The 26,915-nt window shown below is 45.8% G+C and overlaps 1 protein-coding gene and 1 pseudogene across 1 annotated transcript in view; both read right to left on the reverse strand.

Moving 5' to 3' along the window:
- Window positions 1-26,915, reverse strand: part of LOC144681409 (uncharacterized) — a 119,587-nt gene that overhangs the window by 73,467 nt on the left and 19,205 nt on the right. Inside the window, exons 9-19 of the mRNA XM_078543004.1 lie at window positions 26,829-26,864; window positions 24,075-24,110; window positions 20,540-20,575; window positions 18,165-18,197; window positions 13,500-13,562; window positions 12,222-12,257; window positions 12,038-12,118; window positions 9,380-9,439; window positions 4,504-4,539; window positions 1,306-1,365; window positions 128-172 (exon numbers count right to left, since the gene is read on the reverse strand). Of these exons, the coding sequence (XP_078399130.1) occupies window positions 128-172; window positions 1,306-1,365; window positions 4,504-4,539; window positions 9,380-9,439; window positions 12,038-12,118; window positions 12,222-12,257; window positions 13,500-13,562; window positions 18,165-18,197; window positions 20,540-20,575; window positions 24,075-24,110; window positions 26,829-26,864 (522 nt within the window). The remainder of the gene's footprint in view (window positions 1-127; window positions 173-1,305; window positions 1,366-4,503; window positions 4,540-9,379; window positions 9,440-12,037; window positions 12,119-12,221; window positions 12,258-13,499; window positions 13,563-18,164; window positions 18,198-20,539; window positions 20,576-24,074; window positions 24,111-26,828; window positions 26,865-26,915) is intronic.
- LOC144681410 (V-type proton ATPase 21 kDa proteolipid subunit c'' pseudogene) lies at window positions 7,688-8,358 on the reverse strand (annotated as a pseudogene).

The following is a 26,915-nucleotide window of genomic DNA, read 5'->3' on the forward strand; positions in this document are numbered from 1 at the left end:
TATTAAGTTGAACGGACAGAAATATTTATCCAAATTTTGGGGTGTGGGTTTTTGACTTGCCAAGCGCTTACGCCCTCATCACCAATCTATGCCAGTGCATCACACACTCAAGCCTTGAACTTCATACCTTCTCTCCTTTCGCACCTGCTGCACCTTTGTCTCCTTTCGTACCCTGAGGAGAAGATAAATAAAAATGTCATCCTCCTTAACCTCCCAGTCACTTTTCTGCGGTGTTTACACCACAACTGTGAAGAGAGTGTAGTGTCTTCAGATCGCATACAGGCTAAGACACTGTGGGTAAATCCGGAGACAGAATACGAGCTGACTCCTGGCTAAAGTATCATCAAATTCTACCTCCATCCCTTTAACTCAGGATTCTGAGTTTATTTTTAGAATGTTCCGGGATCCACGCAGAATAGTTTAGCTGCAGTTTTAGCGTAAAATAAATATTTCTGAAAAGGGTGACATGTTGCCAAGTTTCTTTGTCTTGTACTCATCAGGACCAACGTGAGAATACCAAGTTGCGAGTGTTTGAAATTTGGTATTCTTGCATTTGTCCTGATGAGTACAAGATGAAAAGCTTCAGCAACACGTCTCCCTTTTCAGCAATATTCAAGTTCTACACTACCACGTGGCTGCAAAATAAATACTTGAAGGAGAAAAATAATTGCACGGACCTGAGGAAAGAGCTGGGGAGTGATGGACCAACCGGATTGCTCTTTGAAAGAGTCAACACTGACTTGTTGGGCAACTTCTGGGCTGTACTATTCTATGAATCTATGAAAACTAGCCTAAAAACTGTCAATTAATTCCATTGTGTACAGAATCTACAAACATGAATAAATGCCAAGTCAAACTGAAGAATCTTCACAATTTAAATACATGCAGTAATTGGCTGGGCAGTCTTCGTGATTCTTAGTTGTAAAGATGTTCCTTTGTAGCACTGTGACTGAGAAGACTCTGTAGATAAAAGTATGCAGCACAGGTGGTTCTACAACCCATTGAACTCCCAGTAAACACCACAGTTCTTCCTCTCCATATCCCCTGTCCCACCCCCTCTATTAATCCTAACCCTGGTCTAAAAGTTGGAAGCCACTCAAAACTTGCACACAGGTTTTCATATATAATTTCTCCAGGAATTTTGAACCTATATATAAAGCAATCTCAAGCAGCAGAACAGTACCCCTCTACTCCAGTGACATATTCAGCATTCTTCCCTCATGGTGTCTCCAGGCAAGCTGGATTCTAGGCAGTTTCTAAGTACCAAAACAGTGTTGTGCTCAATGAAGGAAGGCACCGACTTACTGCATCTCCCGTCAGGCCTCTTTGTCCCGTGACTCCAGACATCACCAATCCAGGCATTCCCTGAAGAAAATGTACAGCACAAAATGAGGCAAGGCATCTTCTCACTGCATAAAACCCTGTACCGAAATTAAAGTCGGAACCACTCACGGTTTAATTTCATTTTAAAGTTCTCTGTGATTTTTATGGATTGAATGAGGATAATATTGTCTCCTCTCTCCCTGCCAGGAAAGGACTGAATTGTGCTGTTTGATGCATTGCCAGGATATTGGTATTCATACGATTACAATAATTTGAATCAATTACATCTGGTTTGTGTCTTGAAAAACAAAATCTGCTAAACTAAGGCAAATTTTAAAAAATAGAAACAAATACTCATGTGGTTCGATCTGATAGGCTGGTTAGATCAGAACCCTCATTGCATATCTTAACCATTCGATGCCAGCGACTCCTTTCTGTCTTGTCTTGGCCAACTGGCCACTCGTCATGACTCAGTCTCAGCTATTCTTCTACAGTGGGTGGCACAACATAAGAACATAAGAAATAGGAACAGGAGTAGACCATTCGGCCCCTCGAGCCTGCTCCGCCATTCAATAAGATCATGGCTGTACTGCTTGTGTTTTGATTTCCCATCGACCCCCGATAACCTTTGATTCCCTTGCCTAACAAGAATCTATCTACCTCTGCCTTAAAAATATTCAGTGACCCCGCATCCGCCACCTTCTGAGGCAGAGAGTTCCAAAGTCGCACAACCCTCTGAGAGAAAAAAATTCCCCTCATCTCTGTCCTAAAAGGGCGAATTTTAAAACAGTGCCCTGGACACCTCAGCACCAGCCCAATAATCCAGCCTGTCACTGTGGGCAACCTGGGTCACAATCCTGGAATTCCCTCCCTAACAGCACTGTGGATACACCTACACCACATGGGCTGCAGCCATTCAAGAAGGCAGCTCACCACCACCTCCTCAAGGGCAATTAGGGATGGGCAATAAATGCTGGCCCAGCCAGCGAAGCCCACATCCCGTGGATGAATTAAAAAAAAAAACCAAGCTGGATCTCTGTCCCTCACAGGGTGCTTTCTGGGCTTCATAGCGTACTGATCAGACGTGGTTGGCTGGCTGATTTTTTTTCCATCTCCACCCGCTAATTCGAACGCTCCCGTCACCTCCTGAGCTGTGACTTGGGTCCCTCAGCACCAGCCCAATAATCCAGCCTGTCACTGTGGGCAACTGGCGTTGCTGTTGATCCAAACCATCCATTAAATTCTGCCCCAGATCCTGCCTCCCCATTACTCACGGCTGAGTCACCACTGGCTTCCGCTTGGCTGTACAGTCTAGGATCATTCACGAGAATGATCCCAGAAATGAAAGGCTTAACATATGAGGAACGTTTGAGGACTCTGGGTCTATACTCAATGGAGTTTAGAAGGATGAGGGGGGATCTGATTGAAACTTACAGAATACTGAAAGGCCTGGATAGAGTGGACGTGGGGAAGATGTTTCCATTAGTAGGAGAGACTAGGACCCGAGGGCACAGCCTCAGAGTAAAGGGAAGACCTTTTAGAACAGAGATGAGGAGAAACTTCTTTAGCCAGAGAGTGGTGAATCTATGGAATTCATTGCCACAGAAGGCTGTGGAGGCCAGGTCATTGAGTGTATTTAAGACCGAGATAGATAGGTTCTTGATGGGTAAGGGGATCAAAGGTTATGGGGAGAAGGCGGGAGAATGGGGTTGAGAAACTTATCGGCCATGATTGAATGGCGGAGCAGACTCGATGGGCCGAATGGCCTAATTTCTGCTCCTATGTCTTATGGTCTTATGATCAAATTAAACAACTTTTGGGGAAGGGAATGAGGGACTTTGAACACGTTAAAGCCACACCCTCTTTGCAGAAAGTACTTCTGGCCTCACGGTAATCAGACATGTGAGAAAACGGAGAGCTTTGTGACATAACCCCCTTTTAAACAAAGGGCAAATATCGTGTACAATTTACAGCAAAGGTGAGACTGGGAATGATGTAAAAAAAAAACCATACATTTAACCTGTATAAGAATCTCATGGAAGATAGAAATAGTTTCTTTCTTGGAAGAACAACATTTTCCAATTCGGTGACTATATAGTTCGAGGAATCACAGGTCACTATTACATTTTAAAGGAGACTTTTTTGACTTATTCGTTCATGGGATTTCAATTGCAGATTTTATTAATCAAACTTAAATTCTAGCAGCTGCCATGGTGGGACTTGAACCCATGTCCCCACAGCATTAACCTGGGCCTCTGAATTACTGTAAGACCATAGGAGCAGAAGTGGGCCATTCAGCCCGTCGGGTGTACTCCGCCATTCAATGAGATCATGGTTTATCTGATAATCCTCAAATCCACTTTCCTGCCTTTTCCCCATAACCCTTGATTTCCTTACTGATTAAAAGTCTGTCTGTCTCAGCCTTGTATATACTTAACGACCCAGCCTCTACAGCCCTCTATGGTAAAGAATTCCACAGATTGACTACCCGCTGAGAGAAGAAATTCCTCCTCATCTCTGTCTTAAATGGGCGCCCCCTTACTCTGAGATTATACCCTCTGGTCCTAGACTCTCCCACAAGAGGAAACAACCTCTCAGTATCTATCCTGTCAAGCCCCCTAAGAATCTTATATGTTTCAATAAGGTCGCCTCTCATTCTTCTAAACTCCAACCTACTCAACCTCTCCTCGTAAGAAAATCCCTCCATACCCGGGATCAACCTAGTGAACCTTCTCTTGACTGCCTCCAATGCCAGTATATCTTTCCTTAGATAAGGGGACCACAGTATTCTAGGTGTGGTCTAACTAGTGCCTTGTATAGTTTTAGTAAGTCTTTCCTATTTTTATACTCCATTCCCTTTGAAATAAATACCAATACCACTATGCCACTGTCTAACCCAACTGCTCTATTTTATGGTGGGATTGAAGTCTAAAAGAGGAAACGAGGTTAAAAATTAAGGCATTTTGTTTCCTGTCCTGAGCTGGGATTCTGACCTCTGTGTGGACTGAGAATAGAATCTTCCTTTGCAAAGTGATAATGGGAAGCTAGATAAATACATGTGGAGCATGAACACTGGCATCTGGGCCAAATGGCCTCTTTCTATGCTATAATTTCTATGCTATGCAATTATTTGTTAAAAACAAACTTCTCTGCTGTTTGTTAGAAATTCTGTTTCCTTACCTTTTCTCCCTTTGCTCCAGGTATTCCAACAATTGACTGGAAGAAAAAGCACATATTGAAACACAAACTTCCATTAAGTCTGCTTAAAGTAATTTGGTCTCAATTATAACCCAGGGGCTATTCCTCACCTGAGATCTGCTCAGGTCAAAATATAGACAGCATCACTTCCAATTGTTCTACTCATTCTCCTTTAGACATCCTCTCAAGCTCTAAACCATTCATAAGATGGTAAAATACTTTTGAATGAAGAAGGCTCCTTCAGCCCAGAACGCCAACCCAACCTTCTCCCCATTATAACTTATCGCTGTGTCTTAAATAAGCCCTGGTCTCTGTTGTGATATTGTACGCATGCCAATGCAGGCAATGACTTGTACCCTTAAGAAGTGACGTCACCATGACTGTAAATTGTTAAAAAAAAATACCCCTCCTATTTTACCTCATCTTAACAAGGGGCCTCATTAGCTGAATAGCTTGACCTGAAAGGGTAAGGCTGGAGGATGAAAGTTACAGCCTCATGAGATGTTCACCATTGTCTGTGACTCTGTATTAATAAGACTTTATGTATACCTTATGAGTCAGGCATATAGTCAAGTAATCAGCTGTCATGATCAGAAGACAGGAAGGAAAATATATATATCTATATCATCCAGGCTACTTTTTAAACTTATTACTTATTTTAAAATGGACAAATGGCTGGACCAATAAAATGGCCACAGATGACCACATGATGGTAGTTCTGGAAGCTTCCGAGCAGTTTAAAAATGGACAGAGGCTAATTCATCAAACTCCAGGAATCTAACACTTCCTGCATTGTAAAAACATTCCAGCCAAACCAACACAAAGAGCGAGTAGACGAGGCATCTGCACCAGCCAGCGCTGGACAAAGGCAGAGCTATTGGGATCCTCCTCTCCCACGTTGTGATAATGGTCCTACAGTTACTTGCTCAAAACACAGTGGGTTGTAACAAGGGGCCTCGTTAGCTGAATAGCTTGACCTGAAACCGCCCTGTCACATGACCAAGGCTTTAGCTGTTTGAAATCCTTTAATTACACAGTTTTTGAATTTTATCTTCAGTTGTGGTTTAACCTCAGAAGAGAAAACTAGACTCCAGACTCACAGCCTTTGATCTCCATTCTCTCAGAGTCTGATCTCCAGAAAGAGCCCTGTATTTCGCCGACAGAATGAACTAATACCCAGGATACAAGAATACTTTGCTGCATCTTCAATGGACTCAACCTGCAACCGAGTTCTAGGACCAAGGCAAGGAATTCTGCCAGTCAAAGCCACCTAAAAGAATCTTCCTTGGACATTGATTCTGGACTCTAGACTCACCTGAAACCATAATTCTTATTTTGATTGTGGTCTTTGCCCTGAACCCCTTTCTTTCCCTTATCCCTCTTTTATTGCACGAATGCAAAAGATGCAAGCGTTGCAGAACCCCTTCCCTCATTTTTGTGTGTGTGTAAAATAAACTACCCATCCTATTTTACCTCATCTTAAGTTTGCTGTCAAGTTATTAATGGAGGACTGGATAACTCCAAAACTGAAGGGTTGGAGAGAATATGCCAACACTTATAAAAGGGGGGGAAAATCAGGAATCAAAAACACTTTTCTGTTTACAGATGGATAGCGAGTGGAGAAATCAGGACTGTTTAAATTAATCCCCCTCCTGTCTGTAACACAGTTTATGTAACTGTTAGGGCCCAGATTAAGGCCTTTGCACAGCTGTACATAGCTGTTGCTAGTAATAAACTTCATGTAATTGTGCTCGACAAGAACCCTCATCAGTCTCAATATTTTGCTCAGCATAGAGACAGATTCCTTTAGGTCTACATCGAGACCCTCAACATGTATAATGGCAGCAGACCGTAAGAGACCACAACAGCCTCAAACACACCTTCAGGCTACTCACTGTGGCTATTCTAGAGATCAGTGATGAAGGCCAATGGGTTTTTTATATTGCAACTGAATTTTATTGGTTGGGGGGGGGTGCCATATTGCTTGCCACCCCCACTATAAAATTCTTTTTCTGAAAAAAATGCTGCCCCACAGCAATATTACTTGGCATGACGACCTTAACAAGCAGATAATGGGACTTCCACACCTCAGTGGAAGGAGGTCCTGCCCTGGAGAGCTGTCAGCCAATCTGTTAGGCCAGTACCAGACCCAGCAGCATCAAAGCTCAGGGGTGGGCGCTGCTGGCCCTGCAAGCAGTCCCTGGGAAGAAGATCGATGGAGACTGGAGGTTGAGGTAAGTCCTGGGCTTTTCAGGCTGGGATTGATTAGCCATCCTAGGGAGGGGGTGTGAAGGGGTGGGGGGGGTGGATTTGGAGGCCAGGCAGGGAGGCAAAAGGGTCTTAGGTATGATCTTGGTGGGGGGAGGGGTGTGTCCTCCATGTAGTACTGAGCACCTCCCAAGGGATATATCCCACTTCCCTCCCACCAGCTTTGGTGAAAAAATAGCCTTCCAACTCTCACCTGCCTTCCAACTCTCACCTGCCTTCCAACTCTCACCTGCCTTCCAACTCTCACCTGCCTTCCAACTCTCACCTGCCTTCGAACTCTCACCTGCCTTCGAACTCTCACCTGCCTTCCAACTCTCACCTGCCTTCCAACTCTCACCTGCCTTCCACTGCCCACCGTGTTTTTTTTTCACATATAACCGTGTACTTAATTTTTGTAGTTCTCCTCGTGATGTAACACTCAAAGTTTCTCCATTACACGTTCAAGGATCATAAAACATACATACGAAGGTGCAACTTAGGTACATAAATGGATGAGGGCTCAGTTTTGTATGAACTCAAATTGGTATGATCACTGCAAGGCACAGGACCCTGATGTAAATGTATTTGATGCCTCTTTATCGTGGTCACTGTTAAACGCGTGTATTTCAGCTGCTGCCTTACACCAGGCCACAAAGAATAAATCTCATCACTTGTAAATTACAGCAAGAAATCTTCAATATTCTGTCCCTTTACTCAACCCCATTCCAAATTCGAAGTGGGCAATACATTTGCAAGTTAAACAGAATACAGACTAAACGATGGAATACTGTTAGACAGCACTCTGTCCATTTTGCAGAACTGATCAGGGATCACTTCAGACTGTAAATGGGTTAAAAACCACAAACAATATATTGGGAAAATATACACTTAAATAAATTGTGTGCAGCAAATCTTGGTCTCATTTCCGGAACTTTTCCAACCCTCTGTTGTCTTCATGATGGCTAAATGATCCCATTTTCACTTCAGACGTCTGCAGAATAGCCACACAATGACTCCAAACAAACCAATGGCGCTGCCGAAAATGTCAACGATCAGGATCTTGACAAACAGGCTGTGGCATTCTGGGCATCAGCCAGAGCCGCACCACTACCCACAATACCAACGCAGATGCCACAAAACAGGTTGGGAAAATCCAACAGTCAGGCCAGGTCCAAACATGGAGAACCCTGGCTTGATAATTCCTGGCTCCAATTGCCTGCGGAGCAGTGCCACTGAATGGCTCTGCCATATTACTGATGACCATAGCCATGATAATCCTATAAATTGCAACAGCTTCACAGAAAATGATGCTGACAAGATTTTTGGTTTTACTTCTAGGTGCCTTCACACCCCCCACCAAGAATGCTGCAGCCAGCGATGTAAATCCCCCATGCAGCCGCCACGACAGGCAGTGAGATAGCCAATCCAATTGCCAGGTTTGCCCACAAGGAGGGAGATGTTTCTGTTAAAAATCATCCTAGATCGAAGCGAAATCCCAGATCAGGTATTGTGTGAAAAAGGTCTCACTACTAGGAGGGTGGACCAGAAGGCCACAGTGATGCCGCCACTCAGCAGCGCGTAGCCGTTCATTGTTCTGGGCGGCCGGGACAGGGCTCAGAGCAGAGAATCAGGGCGATTCTCACCGACACTTGCCGGCAGTGGAGGTGGATTGGGGTCCTTAAGTGGCTATTAATTGGTTTCAATTGGCCTAAGGGTGGGCGGGCGCCTTGCCTACCCCTGCACTATGGGGAAGAGCTGGGTGGATGGGCAGGAGGTGGGTTGCCCACCCATCATATTTTACCTGACGCTGCCCCCACCCACCCCACTGAAAACATGACCAGCAGGGGGCCCATAAAATCCAGCCCCATGTAATCGAATGACAGGCAGCAACGGAAAAATATTGTTATTTTTTTTGTGTGACACTGCAGGAGGAAGCAAGAACGATTAGGGGTTCTTAATGTGCCCCAAGTACCTGTACACAAACGAGGGGACCTTGCCCATGCCAGGGCAGGACATGGCACGACCTTGGAGCATCGCTGTTGCCTCTCTCAAGTTGCCCCGATGTCAAACGCCACCAGCCGGTGAGGGGCTGTTGAATGCCCATTGTGTGTGTCAAGCAATTTTCCCAAACGTGGGGAGGATGGCATCAGAGGCCAGGGGTGTGCGGGGCAAGGGAAGCACTGGCGCCATGATCTGCCTCACAGCCGGTCTCCCCACTCCACAGGACGGTGTAACCATGCTGCCTGCATGGCCCGAGCTCTTGGAGGGGGGGACTGACGAGTTTTGAACCACATGTCAGCGCCGCATCCTCCTTGGTGAAAGCACTTTTTGCCTGAGGGAAATCTGGTGCTTGAGAAACCACAAATGTCCACTGCAAACCGTTGCCATCCAGCACTCTAACCTTATTATAGGAGGGCTGCCACACATAAATAGAGGTCAGGGTCGGGGCAGGGGGTGGGAATCTTCTGATGACCCTAGTGCAGGTTTCTGTGCAGCTCCCCATCCGTCTGCATTGGCATGAATTGGGCCTGTGGTGGGCTTCAGCCTCCGTATCCAATAGGGAAGATATCACATCTGCCTAACCGAAAGTCAAAGTTCAAAATTAACTTACCTCTCCAGGGGGTCCTGTTTCCCCCTTGGGCCCAAAAGCACCCGGAATTCCTGGAGTTCCCTGAAAACATAATTAAAATCCCAAATGAGTTGACTGTTGCTTCCCCGAAGAGTTCAGACAGCGAACTGAGGTCATCAGACCATCAAACAAAGTTGTTCATTGAAGGAAATCTGGGCTACTGGATCCCTGAGCTGGGCAGATAAGCTGAGAGTAAATATGCATTGTACTGAAAGAAATGGAAAACCTCTGACCAATAAAATGCTGGCCTAGCCAATGGCACCCACATCACACAAATGAATGAACAAATAAATGACAAGACTGTCACCTGGTTGGGAGACGACACACTGGAAGATCTCAGGGAACAGTATCATGGTGGGTACATAATGGTTACGTTACTAGACTAGTAATCGAGAGGCCTGGACGAACGATCAGAGAGATTAATTCAAATTTCACCACAGCAGCTAGGGAATTTAAATTAAATAAATCTGGGATAAAAAAGCCAATATCAGCCATGGTGACCGTGAAACCACTGGGATTGTTGTAAAAACCCATCTGGTTGAGCGAAGGGAAGGGAATTTTCTATCCTTACCCAGTCCGGCCTACACGTGACTCCAGACCCACAAAAAATGTGGTCGACTTTTAACTGCCCTCCGAAATGGCCTAAGCAAGCCACTCCTTTTGTATCCAAGAAGCTCATTGACGCCTTCTCGAGGGCAATGAGGGATGGACAATAAATACGTCACTGGACTTACCAGTGACGCCCACGTCCCCTGAATGGATAAAAAAAAAAGCCAGAACTACAAGCAGCAAGTTCAATTATTAGCAAGGGTTGCCAATCCTCCAGGATTGTCCCATTTTTCAGGATGTTACGGTGAGTAAAAGCCAAGAGAAAAAAAAAATCACGGGTGGTTGGGAGGAGGAGTGGCATTCAACCAAGTTGGGGGGGATTTTTTTCATTTTAGATCATTTGTTATAAAAATATTGAAGGCGTGAAAACAGGTAGTTTTGACCGACAGTGAAGAATAATCCAATCAGCTCTCCATTGGCCAAGGGAAGGTGGTGCCTGTGAGGATGGATGTATGAGACAACCAATGATGGAGGAGCTGGAGGCAGCAGGTTAGTTGATGAAGCCTCCGGGAATCTGTCCAATCAGAATTGGAAAACCTACCATTATTCTGAGCTATGGTTGCGATTCAGGCAATAGTGTAGCCTGATGTTCCTTGTACTTTATCCAAATGATCAGTTTTCTCTCTGCCCTGTTTTAACCCATTGGTCTGGATTTACATTAATTACTTTTAAAATAATAGAGGCATAAACACGTTGGAGGTAACAACAGCGTGAAAAGGAACTTAATCCATCTCCCCCTCCCACGTCATTTGAATGGTCAGAGGTCCAAATATGGCTTCGAAATGAACACCCAGCAGCCTCAAGATACCCTTGTCCATTTGGATCATAGAATGATTGCAGCACACAGGGAAGCCTTTCAGCCCATCGTGGCTCTCTAAAGGAGCAATTCACCTACTGTCACTCCTCTGCCTTCTCCCCGTAACCCTGCACGTTCTTTCTTTTCAGATAACAATCCAATTCCCTCTTGAATGCCTCAGTTGACTCTGCCTCCACCACACTCTCAGGCAGTGCATTCCAGATCTTAATGGCTTCCCATGTGGAAAAGCTTTTCCTCATGTCATCATTGCTTCTTTTGCCAATTACCTTAAATTTGTGCCCTCTGGTTCTCAATCCTTCCACCAATGGGAACAGTTTATCCTATCTAATTGTCCAGACCTCTCTTGATTTTGAATACCTCTATCAAATCTCCTCTCAACCTTCTCTACTCCAAGGAAAACAGTCCTAACTCCTCCAATCTTTCTACGTAACTGAAGTTCCTCATCGCTGGAACCTTTCTTGTAATTTTTACTGCACCCTCTCTAATGCCTTCACATCCTTCCTAAAGTGTGGTACCCAGAGCTGGATGCCACACTCCAATAGCAATATCCAAATCCTGGTATTGGGAGCATATTTGTCTTTACAAAGTTCATTTGTGACTAGGTTTAGATTACCTTGAATATAGCAGGCTGAAGGACAATCTCATTGAGGCATTTAAGATGATTAAAGGATCTGGTGAGGTAGATGGAGAGAAATATTTCTACCGTTGGGAAGAGACCAAAACAAGGGGGGGGGCTAAAATTGGGGATAGAGCGGGAGTGTGGCACTGAAATAGAGGATTAGCCATGATCATACTGAATGGTGGAGCAGGCTCGAAGGGCTGAATGACCTACTCCTGCTTCTATTTTCCTATGTTCTATGTTTTGTGATGTCACAAAGCAATTCAACCCACGACGGGGAGTGGAAATCTGGAACTCATACTAACATTCACCTTGTTGGGGCTGAGGGTCAGTTGGGAATCTCTAACAGGAGACTGATAGAATTCCATGAGACAAAGGCTATTTAAGGATATGGAACCATAACGCGTAGACTGACTTAAAATACAGATTAGCCATCGTCTCATGGGAATGGTGAAATAAGCTGGAAGGGCTGAATGGCCTCTTCCATTTCTGATGTTCACCCCACACACGAGTATGTTGGTGGTGATCAGACCAAATATTTACCCATTTCAGCGAGAGGTGAGAGGAAGCTGAAGCGCAAAATGGGATGAATTACCTTTTCCCCGGGTATTCCTTTATCTCCGTCTTGTCCTGGAATTCCATCTCTCCCCGGCACTCCTGGCTTCCCAGGTTCTCCCTGAAAGTTAATTGATTGAATAACACTGACTTAATCTGCGTTAAGATAGCATGAATTAAAGTGGTCAGCACAAAAACACAAAATCGAAAAGCTTAAAGCTTACCACTTGTCCTGGTAACCCAGGGGTTCCCTGAGGACCCTGTAAAATAACAACAGACAGTGACCAATGACAGTGTCCAACAACGTTCACTCTCATTGTCTTTTTGCACAGCCAATTTGTTTAAGCGCATGGCCCCTTTACATTTTTTTGAGTGGTAATTTAAAATGGGGCTGGTTGAGAATTTCTGTGTTGCTGCAAAGCTTACAGTAAACCAGATCCCCCAGTGATTCCAATTCGACATTCTCATCCTCGTGTTTAGATCTCTTCATGGCCTACCTCCTAGTTATCTCTCCAGCCTTCTTCAAACCTAACCTGGGCCTCCAGGTGAGCTGAACTGAGGAGCAGAAGAAACAACAAAAGGACAGTGGTCATTCGCTGGTTTAATCTTCCACGTTTTCTCACCTGCCTGCTCAACTCTAGGTCCCAGGCCCGAGCCAACACATTCCTTTTGACCCAGAGATGATGCTTCCAGTAGTTTTTGGGCTCTGGAGTCAGAAGCTTCTTAGTCTGGGCCTTGTGTGTTGGCTTGGGCCTGGGGCCTAGAGTTGAGCTGGCGGGTGAGAAGGCATGGAAGGTTGAACAAGGAGGCCTGCGGCAGTGAGGCCTAACAGCAGGGAGTAGAGTGCTGCACCAAGGTCTCATGTTGCCAATTCTCCTCTCCCTCAGGACTTTGACCATCTGACGCCATTCCAATTAGCAATACCATCCGAACTCACAGCCTCTGCTACCTCGAAGGACAATGCAGCAGATACATGAGAACACTGCCTCCTGCAGGTTCCCATCCAAGCCACACACCATCCTGACTTGGAACTATATCACCGCTCCTTCACTGTCGCTTGTTCAAACGACCCTCCCTGACAGCACTGTGGGTGTTCCTACACCACATGGACTGCAGTGGGTCCAACAAGGCGGCTCACCACCACCTTCTCAAGGGCAATTAGGAGTGGGCAACAAATGCTGGACTTGCCAGTGATGTCCACATCCTGCGAATGAGTAAAGAAACACCTGCCTGACTTTGAGTCCATTGATTTTCCTCCCAGATGGTGAAGACATGAGGCAGAAATGAATATCAGCTGGTACAGTGAGATGAAGTAAGGTGGGAGGAGGTTCATATGGAGCAGAACCTCCAGCACAGACCAGTTGTGCCAAATGGCTGCTTTCTGCAATGTACATTCTATTAAATGCTGGGTTTACCCAAATAATACACAAAGTTCAACAACAACTCAGCCTTAGTTGGAGAGAAGAAGAACCATGAACATTATGAAGGAATCTAATACATACCACAGCTCCAGGAGCACCTGAATTTCCTGGAAGTCCCATGTTACCAGGAGGACCAGCTGGGCCCTAAACAGAAAGATTGATGTAACCGAGCACAATAAAAACAGCGAAATACCATAAACGCGCAATCATTGGGGATGACATCTCTAGTTATTGTTATCATATAGTTCAGCCTCTAGCCTCCAAACTCTTCTCCTCTCGTCTTGTCAAGAGAAACAGCTCCAATTGGTGGGATTACCACCCAACAGAGTGTCCATGTCGTGATCAAGAGGAGAGTGGAAATGTACACAGCTATTTTATGGTGCATTGTGAGGGCCACTATGCTGCCTTTTGAGGAGTTCCCCATATCTGCCAGTCACCTAGTGAGGGTCAATTCCAATCCTATAGGATATCCAATAACCAGCTACTGATTATCCTCCTTAAGGACAGAGAGAAAGGAGGTAAGCAGCATTTCTTGTGTCTCTAGAATGAAATGCATGCAACACAAATTCAGAACCAATACCCGGTTGGTATCTGAAATAAATACAGAAAACGCTGGTAATGCTCAGCAGGTCGGGCAGCTTCTGTGGAGAGAGAAACAGAGTTAACGTTTCAGGTCTGTGACCTTTCACCAGAATTGGAAAGAGTTAGAAATGTAACAGGATATGAGTAAGTGGCGGGTCCAATAAGGACAAAGGAAGGCCTGTGACAGGGTGAAAGACAAAAGAGAATAAATGACAGAAGAGTGAGTCTTCCAGGGCCAAAGGGAATGGCGTTGATGGAAAAGAAACCAGGGGCTGAATTTTATGGGTGGGCTTGTCCCCCCAACAGAAGTCAGTCTTGAGCCTGCCCATTATTAAAAGGGCTGCTCTGCAGCGATAATACGCTGGGGTGGGGCGGGGGGGGGGGGGGGAGGGGGGGGCCTCAACAAGGTGTGGGTGGGACTTCCGTCCCCTCAGGCACAGAAAGTCCTGTGCACGAGAGCTGCCCCATCCCAGCAGCGCCAGAACTCAGTAGTGGCCACAGCTGGGACTACAAGGGAGTCCAGAGAAAAAGACGACAGGACTAAGGTGAGTCTGGGGTTTTTGGTTAGGGAGGAATTGGGGAGCTCGAGGGGGTGGGAGGGGTGGTGAATGGGAGTGGGGGGATTTGGGTTTTAGAGAGCAGTGGGGAGTGACACAAAGAAAGGGTTATGATATTGGGGGGGTAGAGGCGCCCCCAATGCACACAGGGACCCCCAAAGGAGGTACCTCCCCTTCCTTCCCGCTTTTTAGCCCGTGTTGCAAAAGTAGCGGGCTGGTCTCCATCGTTCTGCTTTCCCAGCCGCACACATCATTGTGGAGGCAACAGAATGAGGCCCTTAACTGGCTATTAATTGGCCAGCTATTGCCCTCAATAGGCCTAAGGGTAGGCAGGCTGGCTGATACCTGACCCGCCCATCGTAATATGGGGGACAGCTCAGGGATGGGCTAGAAGGCGGTGGGCTAGCCATCCGTTTTATTTTATGTCCCCCCCCCCCCCGCCCACAAATATGCTGGTGGGGGGGAGGGGGTGGGGTCTGTAAAACCTCCCCCACAGAAACAAAAGTCGTCCCCAGAGCAGCTGCTGACTGAAAGGGAAAATAAGAGAAAAACCCAAACCAAACAAACAAAGAAAAGGAAACAAAATGGGGCAGAGCTTATGGTTTGAAACTGTTGAGCTCAATGTTGAGTCTGGAAGGCTGTAAAGTGCCGAATTGACAGAATTGGTGCTGTTCCTCAGCTTAGATTGAGCTTCACTGGGACAGTGCAGCAGACCGAGGGCAGAGATGTCAGCGTGAGAGAAAGGCGGTAAATTAAAATGATAGGACACAGAAGCTCAGGGTCATGATTGCAAACTGAACGGAGCTGGTCTGCAAGGTGGTCACCCCATGTGTGTTTGGTCTCCCTGACGTAGAGGAGACAGCGCTGTGAGCAACGGATACAGTCGACTAAGTTGAAAGAAGTGCACATAAATCACTGCTTCACCTGGAAGGAGTGTTTGGGATCTTGGATGGTGAGGAGGTAAAAGGGCAGGTATTACACCTCCTGTGTTTGCAATGGGAAGGGTCAGTGGAAAGGGGATGGGGTGTTGGGGATGACGGAGAAGTGGGCCAGGGTAACACAGAGGGAACAGTCCTTTCAGAATGCTGAAACGGGAGGTGAGGGGAAGATATGTTTGGTGGTGGCATCATACTGGAGGTAGTGGAAATGGCAGAGAATGATTTGTTGAATACGAATACTTGGAGGCGTGACAGATAAGGACAAGGGTAACCCTATCGTGGTTCTGGGAGGGAGGGGAAGAGGTGAGAGCAGAAGTGCAGGAAATAAGGCCTTTGGTTGAGGAAAGCGGAAGACATGTGAGAGGCACTGTTGTGCAAGGTTTCATCATCAGATCAAATGCAACAGAGATGGAGGAACTGGGAGAATGGAATGGAATTCTTACAGGGTGTAGGGTCTGAGGAAGTGCTGTTGAGGTAGCTGTGGGAGTCAGTGGGCTTCTAATAGTATTCTGCTTTTCGATCACTGTCAGTAATCCTTTGCCTGACCAACCAGCCAGGCTTATTGATGGACACTGGAGGACTAGTCATCAATTGGCACTCTCATTTGGCTGTCGAGAAAGGGCATTTAGCTGGCGCCAATCAGTCTGGTGGTCCTGGCTGGCCAAGCAGCAGGAAGATTGGCAGTGCTCTGTTCTGGTAGGCAGCAGTTATAGCTGGCTGAACCCCAGAAGCATCCCAGTATTTGGAGATGTGAAACCAAGCCTTAGTTCAGCTGTGTATAGTTTTGGTCTCCTTCTTTAAGGAGGGATATAGTTCCACTAGAGACAATTCAGAGAAGGTTCACTAGTTTGATCAGTGAGATGAGGAGTAGTCTTATGAGCACAGGTTGAGCAGGTCAGGCCATACCCATTGGAGTTTAGAAGAATGAAAGGTAATCTTATTATATACAGGATTCTGAGGAGACTCTCCAGGATAGATGCTAAGAGGATGTTTACCCTCTTGGGGAATCTGGAACAAGGAGGTACAGTTTCAGAATAAGGCGTTGCCTATTTAAGTTGGAGATCAAGAGAAATTTCTTCTTTCAGAGGGTTGTGAATCTTTGAGATTCTTTGGCCCAGTGAGCAGCGGAGGCTGGGTCATTGAATATATTCAAGGCTACATGAGAACACCATCACCTGGAAGTTCCCCTCCAAGCCACTTACCATCCTGACTTGGAAATATATCGCCGTTCCTTCACTGTCGCTGGGTCAAAATCCTGGAACTCCCTCCCTAACAGCACTGTGGGTGTACCTACACCACATGGACTGCAGCAGTTCAAGAAGACAGCTCACCACCACCTTCTCGAGGACAATTAGGGGCGGGCAATAAATGCTGGCCTAGCCAGCGACGCCCACATCCCGTGAATGAATAAAAACAAACTAGGCAGATTATTGATTGCCAAGGGAGTTAAGGCTAATAGGGAACATACAGGGAAGTGGAGTTGAGGGCAAGGTCAGATCAGCCATGATCTTATTGAAACAGAGCCTCCTTGAGCTCCCAAATCACCCAGCCGGCAATGGTAGTTTGGAACCAAGTCAACACTAAAAGTAGCAACACTGGTGAACAAGGCCCTCAAAAAAGTAAACACTTAGGTTATTTTTCGGAGGGAGAGAATTGTAACACAGCAAAGTTACGTTGACCTTATTGAACCTTGGTTAAATCACAGCTGGATTACTGTGAACAATTCTGATCTCCATCTTATAAAAAGGATATAGAGGCACTGGAGAGGGTATACCCATCAGGAAAGATTGAACAGGTTAAGGCTTTCTTCTCGAGAAAAGAGAAGACTGAGAACTGATCCGATAAGAGGTTTTTAAGATTGTGAACGGGTTTGACAGAGAGGATATTTCCACATGCAGAGTCAAGGGGCAGAACTAAGAGCCATAAATTTATGAGAGTTACTGATAAATCCAATAGGAAATTCAGGAGCAACTTCTTTATGCAGAGCATGGTGAGAATGCAGAACTCATTACCACAAGCGAATAGTAGAGATGCATTTATGGGGAAGGTACTTAAGTAAATGGGGTATTGTTGGGGGTTGGGGGGCAGTTGGGGGAAGAAACAGGATATGTTGACAGGGTTGGATAATGAAGGTGGAAGGAGCAAAGTCACTGATATGGACCTGGTGGGCTGAATGGCCTGTTTCTAGGCCGTAGATACTTCGTAGACTTGTGGCATCTAAGCCATGAGTTAATGGTGATTAATTAAATTAACTTCTATTTTTAATGCATTGTACATTCCAGAATTTTTACCCATGTTGCCATGTCGGTTGAAGGGCTGGATTCTGTGCAATGTATCCTGTGTGACCCTAATATTGTGGTCCGTGATTCTGGAGCTGGCAAAACAGCAGGGCCCTGACCATCATTAGGCAGCACCTTCTGGCATATTGTACTTTAAGTTAGCTGGGCAGTTTCTTCCTGTGTGTGATCTTCCTCTATCTTAAAATAGCCGGCAAGAAAGTCTGGTGATACAGCCGCATATGACGAGCGAAACAGGGATACCAACCCTCCAGATAGCACTCAGAGAGAGGAGGGATACTGTTACAGGAATAATTTGCAGTGAAATATCTGGATCTTGAAGTTGAAAACCATCCGGACGTACTGGTGTTTCGTGTTTGTCGAGGTACTCACTTGAATGCTCAAGCCTTGATCGCCTTGGTTACCCTGAGGTGGAAAAATCAGAGGTTTCTGTCACTGGTGGAATTTGAAAACTGAAATGTTGTCCAATGTTAACGTGAGCCAAGCATCTGAGTGTCCACTTTCTAATACAACAATCAGAGCCACCAGGCAGTGCACAAATGCAGATGGCAGACTCACACAAGGATGCCCTAAAACTGCACAGGCTACATGGCTATAGTTTTGACCTGTCCCTGGTTCGGCCTGACCCCCATACACAGACTAGTGAACATTCATCCTGCCTTCACAACATCCCCTCAGAATAAGAACTTCCCTCAGCGACTGAGAGGCCAGTCACTGTGAAACGTGGCTGCTCAGTTCAAGGCTCCACCAGACATTAACTCACTGTCATTCATGAACTTGATGAAGTTGCCTGCTGTATTGCAAGGATATGTGGCCCCCCTTTCGAACGGTTTTGATGTTTCCCCTCCTCACCCTCACCCTTGGGAGTTACAAGATAACTTCAGGCTCTGTGGCCTGAACCTTGCGCTGGTCGGGCCCCAATTAACTGGCAGCCAGCGCGAAACGCGCACTGAGAAAGGCTCAGCGCTGCTGGCGGGGGGGCGGGTGGGTGGGTGGGATGGAGGGCAGGCGCCCAGAGGAGGGAGGGTGCGGGGTGTGTGTGCTCCCTGAAGGCCGACAGCCGCTGCGGAGCTGCCTCAGGCTCCAGCTGTAGTACTGTAAAAACGAAATGAGGTCAATAAACTGCTGCAAACTGTGTCAATGCAGTAAATTCAAGCACCTGACAGCAGACCACATAGCAGATCATTCCTCAAACCGTCTTTCCTTTGTTTTATTTAACCCTGGACATTTTATCCCGCCTCGGATGGAGTTTGTAGCGAAAATGCAATGGCCACTTGGCCCGGCCACCAACCGTAAATGTGGACAGGTCGGGTGGATGAGGAGAATTCCAGTGAGTTGTGCTCCAATGTGCTGCCTGAAAGAGCGGCAGCTGTAGATTCAATCCTAACTTTCAACAAAACAGTTGAATAAATACTGGGGGGGGAAAAAGCAGGGGGATTGAGACTATAACTGGACAACTCTTTCAAAGGGCTGGCACAGGCATGATGGGTTAAATGCCCTCCTGTTCTGTACAATTCTATGAATGGCCTCTCTTTATCCATCATATATAATCTTGTGATTTGTATCTCTAAACATTTTTGCTTAAAATAGCAGGGTTACCTCAATATAACAATTCCGCTCTCAAGTCATTTTGGGCAGGATTTCCCCCCTGTGGGCTTCAGGGCCTGTGCCGTTAGGCTCCAACGGGGGTCAGGAGCCCACAGGGTGAGGGAAACGGTCACCCGATTGGCCAAAGTGCCCAGGGGGCAGGCTCAACATCCAATTAAAAATGGCGGGTGGGTTCTCGGAGCCAGAGGGCCAATAGGAGGCCCTTCAGCGCTAAAGAAGTAGAAGCTGGCCTTTCAAGGTAAGTGTGTGCACATGTGTGAGAGAGAGAGAGAGAGAGAGGGGGGGTGAAGAGAGATGGCAATCCAAAATGGAGGCACCCTCTCTGCAGCTTTTAAAAATAAAACGTAGACTGAGCAGAAGGGCCTCCCTCCATTGTGGACCCTTCCATAGGGCAGCCTGAGACAGCCTGGAAGGCAGAGAGGGCCTCTAAGCCTACCTGGAACTCTGCTCCCCTCATCATCCCCCCCACCCCACCCCCAAACCTGGCAGTTCAAGAAGGCAGCTCACCACCACCTTCTCAGGGGCAACTTGGGATGGGCAATAAATGCTGGCCCAGCCAGCGAAGCCCACATCCCGTGAATGAATAATAAAAAAAAAATTCTGCCCCTTGAACCATAGAACCATAGAACACTACAGCACAGAAAACAGGCCATTCGGCCCTTCTAGTCTGTGCCGAAATATTATTCCGCTAGTCCCATTGACCTGCACCTAGTCCATAACCCTCCCCAATCCCACAACCTTAACCTTTCCCTGACACGATGTACTAAGAAATTGCAGTTAAAACACAAGTGTCTTATCATGTAAATCTTTCAGCATTCTGAGCTTTTCAGCCACAGCTTACAGGAGGAGGTCATTCGGCCCATCATATCTGAGCCAGCTCTTCGCTAATGTAATCCAAAACAAGTCCTACTGTATCCTTCGCTTCCCCAAGGGCCCTGTACATTCCACGGCTTCAAACATCCGTTCATCTTTCTCTTTACAGGTGCAACGGTCTCTGCTTTGACCACTCGCTCTCCAGCAGCAAAGCATCGCAACAAACCTTTGCGCAAATAAATCTCTCCTAAACCGCTCCCCTCACCCTCTCAGTGCTGAGTGCCGCTCCAGAAAAAAATATAATGCAATTTGGCAGCAAGACTGACCTTCACTCCAGGTGGACCGGGGGGACCCTGTGGACCCTTGAGGAGAGGAGAAAGATGGTTAGCACAGTGTAAAGGAGGAGCATTCAGCTTAGATTAACAACTCACATTTTATAACGGATGGTTTAACCCAACTGTTGGGCTGGTTCTCTTTTTAGTAAAGCTGGTAACTTTTGGGGCAGGAATTTAAGAAAATCTATTGCTCATTTTTCGCCAACTTCTAGGTGAGCTGGAAAAGTGAGTCAGCTCTGTGGCCTCTTGGCACCATTTCTGGAATTTTCCGGAGTGTCGAACATGGGTTAGTGACAGGAGTACTGTTATAGAGTTGATTTTCCAGGCAACTTTTCTTGGTGGACACATTTACCTTTATTTACAAGACAGCGGCTGCTACTACACAGGTGCATCAAACTCAATAACTAAAGAACTCTCTCTGAGAGGTTCTCCGAGCTGCTAACTCATTGGTTTACACAGGTCATGTGATCTTACAACACAGGATTATTCTTTAAAGCTACAGTCCTACATTTATCAAAACTATAATTATTACAAGTACACTATCTGATGTCTTTTCCACCAATTATACCATGGCAACCCTGGATACCAGGAGCATTTCCAACAACTATCATTGCTACGGCAACAGAAGGGCATGGTTCAAAATTTGCATTCCGCCAACTCCGACTTCTTGTGCAGCCCCCATTCTCTTCACCCCAGCACTGATGGCTATTCAGACCCTTCCTAAACCTTTCTCACCCCGATTAAAATCTACCTCTTTGATCAAGCTTTTGGTCACCACCTCCTAATATCTCCTTCCTTGGCCCAATGTAAAATTTGATCTGATAACATTCTTGTGAAGCGCTTTGGGACATTTTACTATGTTAATGATGGTGCATAACCACAAGTTGTTGTTACTGTTGGTGCTAACTAGCAATGACCACATTGGAGATGGTGGTGTCGTGGTAATGTCACGGGACTAGTAATCCAGAGTCCTAGAGTAATAACCTGGGGTCACTGGTTCAAATCCCACCATAACAGCTGGTAGGAATTAAATTTAATTAATTAATAAATTCAATGAATTAATATAAAATCTGGAACTGAAAGCTAGTTAGTAATGGTGATCATTATTGGTAAAAAAAAACCCCATCTGGTTCACTAATGTCCTTCAGGAAAGGAAATCTGCCATCCTTACCTGGTCTGGCCTACATGTGACTCCAGATCCACAGCAATGTGGTTGACTCTTAACTGCCCTCTGAAATGGCCTAGCAAGGCACTCAGTTCAAGGGCAATTAGGGAGAGGCAACAAATATGGTCTTGCCTCGATCCCATGAAAGAATAAAAAAGTGGTTATTCACTCTGTTTCTCCCAGATTGCTCCCTCCAAACGCTCCATCCATTCTGTGGTCATTCTACCCACTGGTTGTAAGTGTTGGAAAGCAATAGCAGCTGTGTTACTACAACGCCAACAACTGGCATTTATACATTTAATGTAGCAAAACCTCCCAAGGTAGGAGCATTATCTAACAAAGTTTGACACTGAGACACATATTATGGCAGGGCGACCAAAAACTTGGTTAAAGAGGTGGGTTTAAAGGAGCGGCTTAAAGGGGTAAAGAGGTGGTGATGTTTTAGGGAAGAAATTCCAGAGGTTAGGGCCCTGGAGGTCGATAAAGGCAAAGTTGCTGATAAGCTCTTAGAGGGATGGAAAGCTAAAGGAGGTCACATAGATTGGATGGGGTGATTGGAGGGGGGTGGGGGCAGATCATGGAGGGATTCGAATGAGAATCTTGAAACTGAGGCGATGCTTAAACTGGAGCCAATGGGAGTTGAACAGGACTTAATAACTGAGGTTGTGACTGTCCAAAAACAATCTACAGTATATTTAATGCCTGTGTTGGAGCTGTAGGAGAGGCTGCAGGTGCAGCACAGAACCTGAACAGCATGAGTGCCCTGTACCATGGTCAAATGAGATTTCCTTTTTCCTAGAAGCCATAAAACACACTGAAAGCCTTTCTGAAAATATTTCTAAGATAAGTTACTTTGTTGATCTATTAACTTGCCCTTCAGAAAAGCGAAACATAAAGTTGCTCAAAGACACATCAAAATATAAATCCGTCAAGAACATTGAGCTGAAAGCCTCACACCTGAGTACCTGAGAAAAGGACAATATTGAGGTATTCCAGCAGTGAAACACAGCCACCTCACTCTGTGTGCTCATTGTGCTCGTCATTGCCCATTGACTCCAATTGTTTTTGGAAGCAATGAGGCATTTATCGGGCACTTTAGCAGTTACAAAGCCGGACTGGCAAGAGTGGACCATCTGATAATTGGAAAAGCTCAACCGGTTTATTAATACCGTTGAGGAACACAGAATAGATGTAGCATTTGAAGGGAACAACACTGAAAGAGGTTGTCAGAGAAAAGGATCCCTGTTGTCGTGCCCAGATCACTGAATGTTCATCACTCTGGAGAAACAGTTGCTAAAGCTAACAGGCTAATTGGTTGTATGGTAGACATCGATTTATAATAAAAGGACACCACTCTGTAACTATAGAGGCCACTGGTCAGATCACACCCATGCCCAGTTGTAGTCCCCAATGCGCTGGGTGATATTGTGGTCTTCGGAAAGGTCCAGAGGAGAGCTACAAGAGTAATTCCCAGCTTAAAGAATCTCAGCTACTCAGATAGACTCAAGGTTCGGGATATATTTACATTAGGGCTGCACAGACTTACAGGTAACCTGACAGGGGCCTATGAAATTATTCTGGGAATGGATCGAAACCCTATGAGATATGATTCTAGTTTGAGAGTGGGCAGTACCAAAGGACATGAGTTTAAGCTGTGTATGAGTATGAAGAGACTGGATGTCGGGTGGGACAGGGGTGGTTTTTTTCCCAGAGACGACTGAGCCTCTGGAATGTGTTTCCGGCCTGGCGTGATGGGAGCTGACTCTCTCCAAGTTGTCAAGAGAGAGCTGGACGAGTTCCTGACTGAGGCAGAGATCACATTATATAGAAGAGAAGCATCTTTATAAATAATACACAATCCACGTGATCTCCTGGCTGGTTTTAATCACCTTGAAGGGCGACAGGAATTTTTCAGAGCATTTTTTCTCTGATTGGTCTTGGATTTTTCTCTGGGATTTTTTGCCCCTCTCTGGAGTTTATACAACTCTGGAGAGGGACGGAAGGGAGGAAGTGGTTAGTCATGACACCCCAACATTATTCTGTGGGGTAGGCTTGATGGACCAATTGGCTTTTTCCTCAGGTCAATTTTTCAGGTTAGTAGGAAGCGATCCTGCTGCTCCTGTCTGGTCTATTGACTGTGGTGATTGACTTCTGAGGTGGCCTGCCAAGTTTGAAGAAATAATTACCACAGGCAGAGATCCATCTCCCTCTAAGGGTAACATGGGATGGACAAAAAAATACTACCTCCCAAAAACAATGGAAAAAAAAGTGCGTTGTGGAGTTAAGCCAAATGTACTGATCAAAGTTAATTTGAAATTTGTCACGACTGTTGCAAACTGGATTGTAAGGATCCGCACTTACCTGAGGGCCTTGTGGGCCAGATTCTCCTGGGTTACCCTGATTAATAAACACAAGTTAGTCAACCTTCTCCATCCTTCAGCAAATGTATTTGTTCCATCAATAAAATTAACATGCACTGAAATAAACAATCCTTTACAGATTACTGGGTAGGGTCCTATAATGGACTTATCTCTCTCTCTCTTCTCTATTTTCTATTTCATTTGCTGCCTCCTCGCACCACCCCCGACCTCCTGCCCCCATCACCCCCGTTCCTAGTTTCCACCTTTTCTTTTTTCCTTAAGGAATGCTCTTTTGCTGGGCTATGCTGCCACAGTCACCCTCAGATACGTCACCTAGATGTCCAATCTTTATAAGAACGTAGCATAAGATCATAAGAAAGCAAGAATAGGGCGTTTGGCCCCTTGAGCCTCCTCCGTCATTTGATAAGATCATGGCTGATCTGATTGTGGCCTCAACTCCATATTCCTGTCTGTCCCCATAACCCTTGACTCTCTTGTCAATCAAAAATCTGTCTAACTCAGCCTTGAATATATTCAATAACCCAGCCTCCACTGCTCCCTCTGGAAGAGAATCAAGAGAAGGACTTCCTTCTCATCTCCATCTTATATAGGAGATCCCTTTATTTTGAAACTGTGTCCCCTAGTTCTAGATTCCCCCACAAAGGGAGGCTCCTCTCAGCATTCATCCTGTCAAGCCCACTCAGAATCTTATATGTTTCAATCAGATCGCCTCATTCTTCAGAACTCCAATGGGTATAGGGCCAACCTGCTCAACTTTTCTGCCTAACACATGAATGAGTCTAGACATCGGGTTGCTGCAAGAAGCATCGCACCCTGTCCTGACGTGTGCTGGAAGATTTGTTCTCCTCATTTCCTAGGCCAGTGATAGGAAAGCGCCACTTTAAACAGCCACTTTAAGTGGCACTGTAAGGCCCAGAGTCAATGTGTTCAACAACTAAGGCACCCTCGACTGGAAGCAACCAGAAATACTACCAAACACTAGCTCCACCTTGGCAGCGCTGAATTTACTCTACTCTAAACTCTAAAGTTTTTTTTCTCTTTAAGGGTTAGACTCTTAGTGACATTAAGGGTTCTAAAGAACTGAGGCCATTGGGCAGAGGTCAGTTCTGCAGATATGAACTGCCCACTCATCTGCTCCTAAAATTGGAAGATCTTAAAAAACAAATCATGATGACATGAAAATTTTTTCAGTATCGTTTTTCAACAATTCTCTCACATCCTCCTCTTATCAATGTGTGATTCCTTACTGGGATATGGTCCTTGAGGAAATTATCTCCCTACTGGCCCACGTGAGCCTAGAGTGTCTGGAGGCTATTCATGGACTTGGAGGAGATGCATTGTAACTAAGCCCCATTGCATCTCCCCACTCAATGTCCATCTGGATGAACATCCTGTTGGAGTCATTGGACATCGATGAGGAGTTGGAGCTTTTAGCCAATACTGTCTGATTTAGACTATGGGCACTTCCAAAAGTGAATATTTCAAAACAGATTGACAGACTGTTGTTAGGCAAAGGTATCATGGGTTACCAAGGCAGGTAGATAGAATTTACTATGCAGGTCAGCCATGATCTCATCGAATGGCAGAACAGTCTCAAGGGGTGTGTCCTGCTCCTGTATTCCTCGTGGCTGCTAACACTGATTGAGATTATCTGATACAGTAAGAACCAGGGATCAATGGTCTGCTGGTGCGACATGGTTACTGACTATGCTATTGTCCCTTTAGTGAATTTATTTGCATCTCCTTTCCTCTAGCTAAATAAATATTGGGCGCTTTATCTTTAAGTGGAAATTAATTTCCTTTTTTAATAAATCAATGTTACAATGAGAGATGTTACAATGACAATCACAGCGCTGCAGTGCACTTGGAGTTCCCTGCATCATGGGAGCCGTCAGCCACCATTACAATGTATAAGTATTTGTTTAAATCTTATCCCAAGGCTTCACAAAACAGTCCTTTAAAGAGCCGCAGCATTCAGGAAAAGGTTTCTGGCACATCCCTTCTCTTGTATGAACTCAACTGGGTTGAAATGAGTCACCCATGAACAATTTGGTATTTCACATAATTGGGGCTCTTTACTTTCTCCTAATGAAACAAAAATTTTCCCTGCACCATTGCCCCCCCCTCACTCGCCCCACCCTCCCAACCCATTTTATCCTACTCTAAATGTTTCCTCTGTGGGTGCTGACACAGGCAACAGTCTGGCTGTATAGAGGGTACCAGCTCTCCAGCATCTACCAGAGTGGCCAGTCATTTAATACCAGGTGTTGGGGTGTGGGAGGGGAAGGCAAAGGAAGAGGAAGGGATTGAAGCACAGCCTGATCTTGTCCTTAACCCCAAGCCATGTGCGAGTAAGATTAAGGGCAGGAATGGAAACTCCAACTATTAGTTCTCCTTCCTCCCCAGCCCTGGGTTGCCAAGGCCAAATACACCATCCTCTTGCCACTGGCCTGAATCCTATCAGCTAACACAGCGCTGAACAGAATTCAAACCCAGGATTTTTCTTGGACTGCACTAATTCAGTTCCACAGCCAGACCATGTTCACCCACTTGGCCACGGGGAGGCGCTCTGATCACCTTTTCCATTCATGCAGCGCCCCTTTGTAGAACAATCTAGAAAATGGTCAACTCCAAAAGCCGACGGTGTTCTCATTAAGGGGAAGCCGGTTGTATAAAGAAGCATTATTGTCACATGCAGAATCGCGGGCGTGAAAAGCAATGCTGGCAAACCTACCGGCCGGCCTAGTACTCCAGGGAAGCCTGGTAATCCCTGCAAACATTTGAGTCATGCCAAAAAGTTAAGAAAGAAAAAAAATTGTTT

The sequence above is a fragment of the Cetorhinus maximus genome, chromosome 6 (genome assembly GCF_964194155.1).
Source record: "Cetorhinus maximus chromosome 6, sCetMax3.hap1.1, whole genome shotgun sequence".
Classification (NCBI taxonomy): domain Eukaryota; kingdom Metazoa; phylum Chordata; class Chondrichthyes; order Lamniformes; family Cetorhinidae; genus Cetorhinus; species Cetorhinus maximus.